This window comes from Montipora capricornis, chromosome 14, assembly GCF_036669925.1.
Source record: "Montipora capricornis isolate CH-2021 chromosome 14, ASM3666992v2, whole genome shotgun sequence".
NCBI lineage: Eukaryota > Metazoa > Cnidaria > Anthozoa > Scleractinia > Acroporidae > Montipora > Montipora capricornis.
This window is the reverse complement of record NC_090896.1, coordinates 27,119,494-27,132,383: the sequence shown is the minus strand read 5'-3', so window position 1 is coordinate 27,132,383 and position 12,890 is coordinate 27,119,494. Positions and strand designations below refer to the sequence as shown.

Sequence of the window (12,890 nt, the reverse complement as noted above, 5' to 3'; positions counted from 1 at the left end):
TCCAAAAAGAAAATTGAGAAGGGGTAACCACGCATTTTTCAAAGATAATTCATGAACAATATTTGTTAAAAAGCTTTAAAATTTACAAAGCAATGTATGGTGTTCTTTCTCAAATTGCAAGCTCAGAGTATCTGCGAAGAATGCATGGTTACCCCCAATTTATCTTGTTGGATACCAAGAGTGCTTACGCAAGATCTAACTTTATCGGCATCAGTTTAAACCGCGCAAAAACATCTCTGCATTAGTAAGCATCGGATAGGAAATCCGAGTATGTGGAGAGAGCGCAGAACGTCAATGGCCGCAATACCAATAGTAGGTACCGTCCTTAACAAGTATCACCCAAAAACTTGCGGTTAATTAAAAAAACAATTGCACTTGTGCGATATTGACGGAGCAGTCCTTGCGCAGTGGTGAGAGCACTCGCCCCCCACCAATGTGGGGTGGTTTTGTGGGCTCTGTTCCGTGAGGGTTTTCCTCCGGTACTTTCCCTCCCGTCAAAAGTCAGCCTACGCTTTGATTGATTTGAGTTTCGCAGAGTGTCCCCATGCAGTTAGTACGCTGAGCGCCCCAGTTGTCTCTTAAATAAAGTTCCGTATGTTACTCTTGTATTTTCAACGTTACAACTTAATGTATTTCATTACAGAGCCTCTACAAGGCCAAAAGCAATCGATGCAAGACCAGCAAGAAAAACGTGTAAGTGTGGTGTCTTTTCTCGGACAGCACTGGTCATGATTTAACTGCAGCACTGCATACGTTTTTTTTATGCAATGATATTCTAAATGACCCCGACATTTTTCACTGAAATTTATATCTAGTCTTGGAACAAAAGCGTTGTAAAAGGACGTTTTGCAACCAACGTCTAGAGACACCAATACAATAGATAAATGTATGACTTCTAGGGGACAGAAAAAAGAAACTAATGAGAGATCTTTTGTTTTCGTCCACCAGCATGGCGCGATGACGTCACGTGAAAACCTCCTATAAGCATTATCGAGCTGAACTTAAGTTCCAGGCAGTGTCAGGAACCCATGACCCGGAGCCTACAACTCTACTGTGTTCGTGTAACGGCGTTTTCACAAACCGATTTATTTTAGATTGAATTTCCCGCGAATTAGAATCCCACAGGAGCCCGATGACCAATCACAAGAAATTAAGCTGACGTCATAGGGTCACCGAACCGGAACTTCCTTTGTTTTTGACCTAATTCGCGGGAAGGGCTAGTCCAAAAATAAACCTACTAGTGAAAACGCCGTTTCACAGACGCTGTATGGAAGTTGCACGCTCCAGATGGGCTCCTGGCAGTGTAAATTGTAAAGAGTTTTGCATTTCTTATACCTAAGCTAAAAAGCAACAGCATGACCAAATTAGTATGAAGTATTCAAGGGGGAGACTTGAGGCAAACGCTTGGTGATAAAATGGTGCATTTTCACTCCTAACCTATATTTTGTTCATGCTTATTCATCTCCGTGACACTTTGATGACAATTTCTATTTTAAATGATTTAAAATAGTTGGAGAGTAATTTAAATTGCGCGATTGTCTTTCATGTTCTCGTGGCTTTCCTTGTCATCTTTGTCTGAGGAGATCCCCAATTCCCCCCCCCCCCCCCCAAAAAAAAAAGAAAGAAAAAGAATAATCTGTTTTCGATTTCTGTTGGAACTTTGTTCTAATTATCAACCTCTTATCCTTGTAGGCTAATCAAATTCTTATTGTTACTTTCTCTCAGAGGAACGCTTCAAAAAGGTCAACGAAAAAGAAGTCCCTTATCCCAGATGAAAATGTAGCTGTAAGTACTGCAACGGCATGGTTATAGTCCTGTGATGCTTTGAGTTTTGGGCGGATTTTTTCAGAGATACAGGGCTGGCATAGTTTCCGTTTAAACTCTTGACTAGAGATTAGAAAGGCTGCAGCATTGCACTCTTTGGTCGGGAAACTGCAGCGATATTTCTGTCCACAATCCGAATTTCGATACCTGGATGCGAGATAATTTAAAAATAAATCTGCGAGATGTCAGTATTTACACAGACATTAAATTTGAAGGCCCCCCCCTTCCCCCCCCCCCCCCCCTCCTTTTGATATTTATACCCGAACTGTGCTTTTTTAGCCTTAAAGAGGCGATTTTATTTCAGGGGATTGAAAGAATAAACCTCTCCTCTCTGCTCTGCCTCTTTCTAGTTTTATTTAAGCTGGCGACAAAAAAGGTGCATAAAACATAAAAGAGATTTCTGTTTCGATGGAAAAACTCAAAGTGCTCCTTTGAAGGATTCTAAACTACGATCTTTCGACAATTTAGATCCTAGCAGTATGGCAGGACAAACGTCATCTGGCCGGAGGGTGGGGGGTTTCTTGAAAGGCTCGAAACTTTTCGGGCGTATTTCGGTTGACGTAAAACGCTTTGTATCTTCAAAAGGAAACCGTTTAAAGCCGTGAAACTTTGTAATTGTATTGAAAACATGTCCAAAGATACATTTTTCGTAATAAGCAAATTTTAGTTTCACGAATCGATTTCGTATCCGAAAAGTTTTCAGAGCTTTTGAGAAACAGCCCCTGAACCTACATGTAGGTAAGTGGCCTAGCTCCCAGAAGTCTCCTGTAGCTCAGTGGTGCAGCATCCGAACTAGTAATCGGAAGGTCGTAGGTGCGACTCCTGCTAAGGATAATTCGGATTTTTCCGAATAGCCCGAGTCACCAATGAAGAAATATCGTCATTTCAGTTTCATCTGCCGGGGTTAGCAATTTCCATCTCATTCACCCGTTTCAGTAGCGAGAATGCACCGTTTCGACAATTTCAATCCTAGCAGTGTATAGCGGGACAATCGTGACCTGAACTTAGGTTAAATGGCTTAGCTCCAACGAGTCTCCTCTAGCTCAGTGTTGGAGCATCGGAACTTGAAGTCGGAAAGTCGTCGTAGGTTCGATTTTTTGTCAAAGAGCACTCAGATGTTTCCGAGTATCCCCGAGTCACCATCGAAATCATGCATCATGGCCTACTAAGCTCCCACGAGTCTCCTACAGCTCAGTTGTGGAGCATCCGAACTAGTAATCCGGCGGAAGGTCGTACGTTCGACTCCAGCAAAGGAGCACTCGGATTTTTTCCGAGTATCCCCGACTCAACATCGAGAAATAAATCTCTTCATTTCATTCACCGGGGTTAACATGTCCCATCTCTTTCAGTACAATAGCGAAAAGGTACATTCTTGATTCTGTCTTTAATCAGGTGTTAGTTAATGTCTTTTGTTTTAATAAAAAAAGTACATCAATTTATCGAAACATTTGCGATTGCGTTGGTTGATTTTGCTTAAGCTTGCATCGCTAGGCTAGGCATCTAGTCTTGTTGTGCTCAATGGAATAGCATCACGTAACAAATAATTTCCCTTGTGTTGCGCGTTGCAAGTATAGAAGATTTAGGAAAGGGGGCCTTGTATTCCATAGACGTAACTGATTAGAGTGTAATGTGAAGTGCTATTTTGTCCCGTCTGACCTTGTAGCTCAGTCGGTAGAGCAGCGGTGATCTATCCCGAAAGTCGTGGGATCAATTCCCACGCTGGTCAGAGTTTTTCTCCGTCCTTGTGTGGGCCCATTTCCATTAGTAGGCCTAACGCTCACATGGTTCATATATGAGGTACAAAACTGGCACTTCACATTACACTCTAATCAGTTAAGTCTGTTGAAATTTATAGTGCTACACGGCCAACCTTTGTAAAAGCGTAACCCTTCGTTGTATTCCATAGTTCAGTTCATAAGCAGAGCCACTTCATCTACATGTACATGTCCAGCACTCGCCATAGTCCCCTTTGACTTATGGTTGTTTTTGGTTTCGTGGCCATATACACTGTAAGCCTTTTTGAGATATCACTGCCACGGCCGAAGTCCTAGCGAGACAAGTTGCAAGAGCCGTTGCCGAAAGTAGAATTAAGTTGTACTTTTCGTGCAACTTGACTCGCAACGATTTTAGCCGTTGCAGGGTATGCTACAATGTGAAATGTTTCCTGCAACTTGTCCCACCATAGTGTCGCCAAAACCTTGCGAGACAAGTTGCACGAAACATTTCACAGTGTAACAGCGCCTTTACCGTCACAAAGAGTTTTGTGAACAAAGGTTGTGAGAACGGGGCCTATGGTTTAAAGTCCTTATCCGAGAAGAGTTGAAAGTCGTAAGATTTGCGAATTTAAAGACTCATTTACGCTATTAAGTTTTCTTGACACGTTTTCCTGGACAAGTTTTCCTTGGCAGTGGAAATGGAAAAATATGACAAGTTTTGCCTTGTCAAGTGTCCTTGTCAAAAACTAGCATGCTAGTTTTTGAACAAGGACACTTGTCAAGGAAAAACTTGTCAAGGACGATATTTGCTAGTGTAAATTACATGTGAAGTCCACTTGTCAAGGAAAACTTGTCATATTTTTCATTTACACTACCAAGGAAAACTTGTCAAGGAAAACTTGCTAGTGTGTACAGTCGGCAACTTTTCCTTGACAAGTGGACTTGTCAAGGAAAACTTGGTAGTGTAAATGAGGCTTAATTACAAAGGCAGCACGTTCTCCTTAGTTATTTAATAGGGACCTTAGGCAAAGAAGACGACGACGACGCCAACAAGAACTTTGTCTGAAAATATTATTTTCCGTTACTGTAACAATTTCGTGATAACTCGAAGTCGTTCGGAATGGAAAGTGTTTGTCAACATTGCAGGAATAAAATTGGCGTGGACAGTGTGGCTGTTTAGGAAGAAAATTAAAAATATTTCCCCAGGTTCTCACGTCCTCTACACAACCTCAAATTTAGTCAATTCACGTCGTTGTCAGGACGAGGACGGCAAAGAAATGTACCAAAATGCAAAACGCACGTGCAGGGTGTGCAGAGCCGTTGTTTTTGTTCATTAATGTTTTTATAAAGCCAATTGTTTTGTGGCGTTTTCGTAGCTGTCGTCGTCATCCTATCGTAAGGTCCCTAATAAAAAATCCCGAGTCCGCCAATCCGATGCTCAATCGACTGAACCAATTGGTCAGCGGTTAAACGTATTTGTACGTAACGTAAGAACTTTCAATAAGCGATTTTGTCAATTCCCCAATTCAGTGCAGTTTTCTCAACTTCAGTTACCAAGATACTGGTCATTAATACTGTTTCGTTTTACCAGAGTGAGTTGGCAGCTGCCGCGTTGATGGCGTCAAAAGATGAGCCCGAAGATGCAACACCAGAGTCTCTTATGGAAGCCGAACCCGTGCGACAATTTGAAAACTTAGAATCCAGTAGAGATGAAGGTTTTATTCCCGATCGCATTGAGGAACCTTTGAGGGCTTTTGTCGGTCATTTTAGACAAGATTCTGAAGAAGAAGAAGAACCGCCTAAACAAGACACTCCCGTTGACGAAAGTATTATGGACAAAGTAACTGATTTTCTTGGAGACCATGGCATTCCACTTGGGGAGCTTATTGATAACAAGCAGGATAATTCCGTAGAAGACGTGGATGATAAGGATCAAGGTTTGTCAACCATTGCCACACTTATGTCCAGTTTAGCAACATAGTGACATGCACGCGCCTTCTGGAAGGGAACACGTAAAAGTAGCGTGACAATTTCCCTTTGAGTGCTTCGGGGAGGAACGCGTGACGAAGCCCCAAGCACATCTGCGTGGGAGGCTAGTCGGTCAATGGTGTCCGCAAAATAATAGAGATTTAAGGCGCTGTTACACTGTGAAATGTTTCGTGCAACTTTTCCCGCCACAATGTCGCCAAAACATTGCGAGACAAGTTGCACGAAACATTTCACAGTGTAGCAGCGCCTTTAGCGTCGTGTTAACAGGAAACGACAAACGAAAGGAGTAATCTTTGTGTTCTACTGTTGCTCTCAGGTGACCGCACATCACAAGGTCGTTCTTCCAGAAATGAAGAAAGCCAGGCTGAAGTGTATGAAGGTACACTTGTTTATGTATTTCCTGGGCATTCCCAGCCTCTCTCCTTGGCCAAATGATAGAGTACGCAAAGCTTGGCTCCTCTTTTCATCACTTAATGATCCTCGTCTGCTCTTACGAACTCACCCTTTCGTGACAGAAAAGGATCATACTCATTAAGCTAACTGCCGAATAAGCTCGTTCGATCGATATTTAAGGAACTTCTGTTCAGACTTTCACCCGAATTTTAATGTTTCAAGTCCAATATAACGAACATGGATGGGCAAACGGGGGTGTTGAACGTAAACGTAAAATCGTCCTAGACGCAGGAATGACCTGAACCTTCGAGAATAACATATTGTTGATGAGGTGAACTTTACATTTGTTTCGATTACAGACCGTATAAATGGCGACCATTAAATCATTCCTTTGTTCTGTACATGACGAACTACCCTCCTTTGCGTGGACAAAAGATAAAAGAAATGCTGCTTTAGATCGAGGCAATTTTTCTCTTTAGCACGAACTTATTTGCCGCCATTTATGAATACGGCCAATTTACTTATATTAATTTTGATTTGCCAGTGAAACCATCTGTATATCAAGCCAGTGGTGAAGACAGAGAAGATGCAAGGGAAATTGTAGACGATAAAGGTAAATCCTTCTTGGCATCTTATTCCCATAATTACGTGATTTCTTGTGCATTTTGGAAATTTATAAGCAGGAGTAGATTTTTTCAAAGACGAACAAAATGGCACGAGCCCGTAGTCCTAGGGTGAGTGCAATTTTTCAGGCTTTGCCATATTGGGACCATTTTGAGTCCCAGGAGAAAATAAAAAACAATGCTTATGCAAAATTTTGAAGGGCAAGCAAAGAGTATTATAATATTTTTGTTCGGTAAGTAAAGTACAATCGTCAGGGTGAGTGTAGTCCTGAGAAGGACCGTTTGAGATGACATTGACGTTTCGACAACCTGAGCGGAAGTCATCTTCAGAGTCAAGTGATTTGTGTAACGTCAGTAGATACTATAAGAACTCCGGTGGTAGATGTCATTGGTCAACTTACTCGTGATGTTATTGGTCGACTGTCAGTTGAGCCTAGATGTAATTGGCTGGGAAGACTAAACAGTGTTAGGTGCGTTTCGATCCGTCTATAGGTCGATCCGTTTATAGGTCTAAATCGATCGATCCGTCTATAGGTCTAAGTTAGTAGGTTGATAGTAGCCTGTTTTCGAGTGCTCATTTATTCAAAATTGCACGTGAAAATCATGTGATAACTTGTTAATAACATACATGAAACAATGGTGATTAAGCAGGAAGAACGCACGCTTACTCCGTCAAAAATTGCGTCATCCAGGGGTCGCATTTGATTAGCTATCTGTGAATTTGTTTGATCAGGGACCAATCAGAATGCTTGGTTTGTTACTTTTTGTTTCCCCGAATTTTTTGGCATTTCTTCTTATAGAAACTGTTGAAGATAAGCCTGTTGATCAAATGGCGGCCGAAGAAGTAGCAGATGAAGAAGTAGCAGATGAAGACATCGATGAAAGCGCTGTTGAAAACAGGGATGCAGACGATGAAGTCAGTAACAGAGGACCTGAAGAAGAACCATTCAGTGATACCAAGCCTGAAAATAGCGAACCAGTAAGAAACAAAAACAATAAACAATGATCAAGTTATTTATTCGAGAATTCCGCAATAGCTCACAAACTTGTCGTGCCAGGAGCTTGTTTCAACTTTCCTGGCCCGAAGAGCAATTCGTGAAACTATACTCATTCGAAAAAATTGATCTTGGAACATGTTTTCAAGACCAGAGAAAACAAAGTACATGGTTCGCGCGGACCTGGAATAGAGGTTTTGCACGGCAGCCATGTTGCATGGCAGGAACAATGGATTCTTTTTTTCTATGGGAACAAATGTTCTTTCTAATGCAAAACGTTTTCATTGTTCCTGCCATGCAAGATGGCTGCCGTGCAAAACCTCTATACTCCTTGAAAAACTGCTAGGTCCTTGATAACACCTTGAAAATGATTTTGTCCTTGAAAACTCGTAGAATTTGTAGGCGCAGTGCTTGAATTTTACGAAAAAGTCGTTGAATACTTGAGACTAAAGGAAAATGAGTTCATTTTGACATCAAAAGATTGAATTACAATCTAACATCGCAATGTTATTAGAACATTTCATTGTTCCTTATTCAAACTATCTAAGTAACCGCGTCTTTAATGGGGTTCATTAAGTGTATTGTGACACCCCCCTCTTAGCAAAAAAAACCACCAGAGAAGTCGCTCGAAGCGTTTGTTCGACTTTCGCGCTCTTTTTTTCTCGAATGAATTCAAAAGGTCATAGAGGAAACTGCGTATAAAATCGGCAGTGGGCAAATTGTTTGCTATAACAAGGTTTTAGTATGTTGTGGTTCGTTTCCATATATTTTTCTTTACTCGAGCAAGGAATATCGTTCTTCCTTGTACGATCGCGAGGACTTCGTCATAAAGTGCCGGGTTTGTTTTACCGAGGTTCCACTGTGTGCATTTTTTTTTAGCGTGACTGTGCAAAATGTTATATTGTGACACAACAATGTGAGTGCCTGAGGAAATGGACTCCTTGAATTTTGTTGTAAAGTCCTGGAGAAGTCCTTGAGTAAACGGTCTTTAAACCTGCATGAACCATGAAAATCGACTCTATCCAGTTATTCTAGAAGCTGTTTTTAAACTTTTTCAGGACAAGGAAGAGCAAGGTTGTGACAATATTAATGGCGACTAAAGCTCTTCATTTCCGCGTATTATTAAGGATTGTTTCTTAAACCTCCCTGTAGGATGAGGGAGGGCAAAGATACGACAACATTGTATGAAAAGCAATTTCTTCATCTTCGAACATTACGTTGTGAAAAGTGTAACGGAATAGGCAGGTTGCTCTGACAAACGCTATTTATAAGACCTTGTTCCCAGGGTTTCGTCCGTTCCGTGGACATAAAGAGTGGCTCTGGGTACGAGACTGCATAACGAGTTGGAATATTTAATGGCATTGCTACTTCGGATTATAATGTACCCTTTGTACGTGTGTTTCGTGGTGGAAAATCAAAAATCTTGTTTTAGGTAGACGGTAGAAGTTGGATACCTTCGCACGATAGGGTATCCAGATACTCGTAGATAGTTGAGTGTGTAGGTGATACGAACGTAGTTTATTATGTAACTTCAGGAGTTAATGTCACAGGTAGCACAGAAAGAAGGCACATTCGTCAAGTCACAGTCATCTCTACAAAGAGTTTGGCGTCAGAAAAAAGGTGCGTTTCTGGGTGATCGTGACCACGCACAGTATTAATTTAAGAAAATAAAGGCAATTGGTTAACTATTATAGAGCGCTTAGATAGCAAAGATACAGGAACATCCTTCGCTTTATGGAGACTGAAACTTTTCACTTGTTCAATGACTGTGAAAAAGTGGTAGCGTGATCTGTTTGAAGATCCCTGTTTTAAGATCACACAGGTAAAAATCTATAAGCTTTAAGCTACGTTAGGTATTGTTAAAGGTTAAGCGGCCTAGGGACGGTGATGCATACTAAACAGTTGTGACTTGAAGCTTAAAAGTGATTTCGTCGATATTTATTTTTTAGCATACCTCTTAGGCCCAGTCTACGCTTGACCGTGCCAGAACAATTGTGAATTGAAGTCGTTCAGCGCTTTTGTATTACAATGTGACATACACGTTCATCATTTTGACTAATCCTGTAGCTATTCCAGACTGCTGTTTTCATTTTTCCCTATGACCTCTAGCTTCTTTTGTTATCAGTACCAGGTGCATTGTTTCTGTTGTATTATCTGTTGTTTCGTTCTCCAATCACAGACTGCGTCTGGAAAGCTACAGGGTCTCATCATTTCATAACAAAACTCGAATCATTTAACTGTTTTGTTTTATTTTGCAGATTCCCCCCAAAGAAAACGAGACAAATGAGGCCCAGTAAATTATCTATCTCCATACTATCACAACAGAAAAGAAACGCAACTTCTGTAAATCGCAAACTGTACTTCAGCTTTCATTTGACCGTTGACGATCAAGGAGACCGCGGCGGCAATCCGCTCTTTCCAGTGTTTAGGAAATTAAGAAAGTGTCCTTTTTATGGATTCTATTTAGTTGCAAAAATGAATGAATATGATCGTCTTCTTGAAAGTGAATTACGTCCGTCCAGTGTATAATTGAGTATTTTCCTCGAGTAGTGAATCGTATATTTAAAACACGTGTGGGGTGATTTGTGCGGTGCAGACGTCAGAGGTGCTTTTGGGGGCCAACGAGTTTGACTCAGTTTGCCAATGTTCAGACGTGGAATAATTAAAAAAAAGGAAACTCGCTGGTTTTTTCTTTCAGGCAGTCTTTAATCACGTTTACGCCAGATGGTCGACAGGTCGATTTTATGTATTTGTTAACGCGTTCCTTTGGGACGTCATAGTTCTCTTTTGGAACATTCAGTGACATTTAGAGCAGGCAAAGGAAATACGATAACCGCGAAGAATTGCAATTAAGTCTTGATTTATGTGTTGTTGTTAGATTTCCGTGTAACTATCACTTCCCTGGTTCATGGTCTCTAGCGCTTTCCACTCTCGTGTGCGGGTTTCTTGGGTTTGGCCCCATCACATTCACTCTCATGCTGTAAGAAGAAGAAAAATTTACTCGCGTTTGGCGCTAATTGCAGTTATTCAATGCTGTTGTATAATTTAAATCTGTTCTGAAACCAAAAGGGACGAAAAAAACGTGATTTGACAAAATATGAAATGTTTTCCTTCTTGATTAGAAATACTAGTCTTATCCTTTTGTTATTGTTCAGAAATATATAAACAGAAGTATTCATTGCACCTGTCAAGTTTGTAGCGGTTAAACTTGGTTTTAAGGGAATCGTGCGTTGTGCAGTCTTTCAGTCCGTCAATCTCGTTCATTGTAAGCAAAATCGTCCAGTCATTTGTATTTATGTGTAATCGTCGAAAATCACGGGTTTATGAGAACGACTTTTTTAAAAAAATTATTTTAATCTTATATAAATGTAAATAACTTTGGAAATTATTATGGTATAAATGGATATATTTCAATCCTACAGTACTTCGTTAGTAAATGGCTTGTATACATAAGAGTCCTTGTATTGTAAGCAATAAAACTGTCCCGACCGGTTCTGCACTCCGTTGTTTCCTTGTTTGCTGTGGAGGAGGTTGGAAAATAAAGACGGGAATCGGTGGGAAAAGCGATGGAGTCTAGAAAAAAAGGTAGAAAGCGGGAGAGAAATCAAAAAAGGCAAGTGCTCGTTATTTATTACTGTTTGGCATTCTGTCAAAAATGCGAACTCTGCAACGATTTAATTGATCTTCCTAGATAAGTCAAGAAGAGGAAATTAGACTCATCCAAAGAAATGGATGAGTCAGTCCAGTTTCGACTTGTCAAACCTGTTTTTTTTAATTTGTGCGCATGATCAATCGCCACGCGTCATCAATATTTTTTAAATTTACAACAGCGTGACAATTTTTAACTGTCTAAATTCCCATGAGTATTTCCTCCGTAGGTCGGTTACAGAAACTAGTTTGCCAGAATTGAGAAACCTATTAATTTTTTCAGTGAAAGCTGAAATGGCATTAAAAAACTTGAACTATCTTGAGTTTAGAAGGAAACAAGAGGCTCTAAGTAGCCTATACTCATGCGCTGCCAGGTTATTTGTACTTTTGTTGATAATAATAATAATAATAATAATAATAATAATAATAATAATAATAATAATAATAGTAAAGAGTCTGTTTTTTTCGATGGGTCCATAGACCTGTACTTTTCAAAACAATTTGAAGGAAGTTCTCATTTTTACTCTGGGTCCATTGGGCTGTAAATTTCTCTCTTTCTTCCAGTTTGCTGCAATTTCTGAAGTAGATTTATGCTTTCTTATTATTTGTTTCCTTTCTATATTTGATAATTTACATAAACATCTAAGAAATGCAACCTCATAGTTTGTTTCAAAACAATTAAATTTACTTTGAATAATAGAACAAAAGAGATCAATAACAGTATCTGCATTTGAAAATACTTTTGTTACATTTTTTGGTTCAGAACTATTGTATAAAAAAACGTGGTAACTCGTCTTTTGCTTTGCATACCTCTGGAAAACACAAGTAATGCAGTAGCTAGAAATTCACATCAAAAAGCCTGTGCTGCTTTCCTTATTATCCAAAATGGCAGTTTTAAGCTGTTGTTTAATAGGAACCACATCACAAGATAAATTTCCCTGACATCTTGCTCTATGAATAACTTTTACATGGCCAGCGGCCTACGTCTAATTTCTTTAGAAAATCAGAAATAAAAACATATTTTGCTGGAGTAACATTTCTGATAAATTGCTCTTCCATTCTCAATGATACTATCAACTGTTTGAGAGGTGCAATAGTTACAAGACTTTTGAGGTGGAAAAACTAAAAACAAACGGAATACAATTACACAGCAGAACATTCTTTGCAAGAACAAAGACAAACATCATTTAAGTGCTCCTAGGGTCTAAAATTTTGGTTTCGAACATATAATGAATGAACAATGCTTCCACTGTTGCTTTACATTTTAATAATGTTAACACATTTTAATCTCATAAGTAACAAATGGAAAGTCTGAAATTATAGGAACTGCACTATTTAGCAAACCACTATGACTATCACTGTATGTCAACTGGGCCCGGTTGTTCAAAAGCCGATTAACGCTAATCCCAGATTAAAAAATAACCAAGGAGTTTATTTTTCTTCTCCTAAATACTGTTCAACGCTGATATTTGGCAAAACTTTACATGAGAAGAAGTCAATCTTGAAAAACAAAAGTAAACGAAAGAAGCTTAGACCAAAAAGTTGAAAACATGAAGCAAAAGTTTACACTAATCCTGGATTAAGTTAATCGGCTTTCGAACAACCGGGCCCTGATAATTAATGTAGCTTAATTTAAGTTATAACCATAACAGGCAAATATGTCAAAAATAGGAGTCCCTGTTTGCATGATTGTGACAAAGCTG

At 39.7% G+C, this 12,890-nt stretch overlaps 1 protein-coding gene across 1 annotated transcript in view; it reads left to right on the top strand.

The window, feature by feature from the left end:
• Positions 1-11,038, top strand: part of LOC138031818 (doublecortin domain-containing protein 2-like) — a 31,877-nt gene extending 20,839 nt beyond the window's left edge. The window contains exons 12-17 of the mRNA XM_068879443.1: positions 1,726-1,785; positions 5,131-5,476; positions 5,845-5,907; positions 6,466-6,534; positions 7,345-7,523; positions 9,798-11,038. Of these exons, the coding sequence (XP_068735544.1) occupies positions 1,726-1,785; positions 5,131-5,476; positions 5,845-5,907; positions 6,466-6,534; positions 7,345-7,523; positions 9,798-9,836 (756 nt within the window). The 3' untranslated portion in view covers positions 9,837-11,038. The remainder of the gene's footprint in view (positions 1-1,725; positions 1,786-5,130; positions 5,477-5,844; positions 5,908-6,465; positions 6,535-7,344; positions 7,524-9,797) is intronic.
• The last annotated feature ends 1,852 nt before the right edge of the window (positions 11,039-12,890 follow it).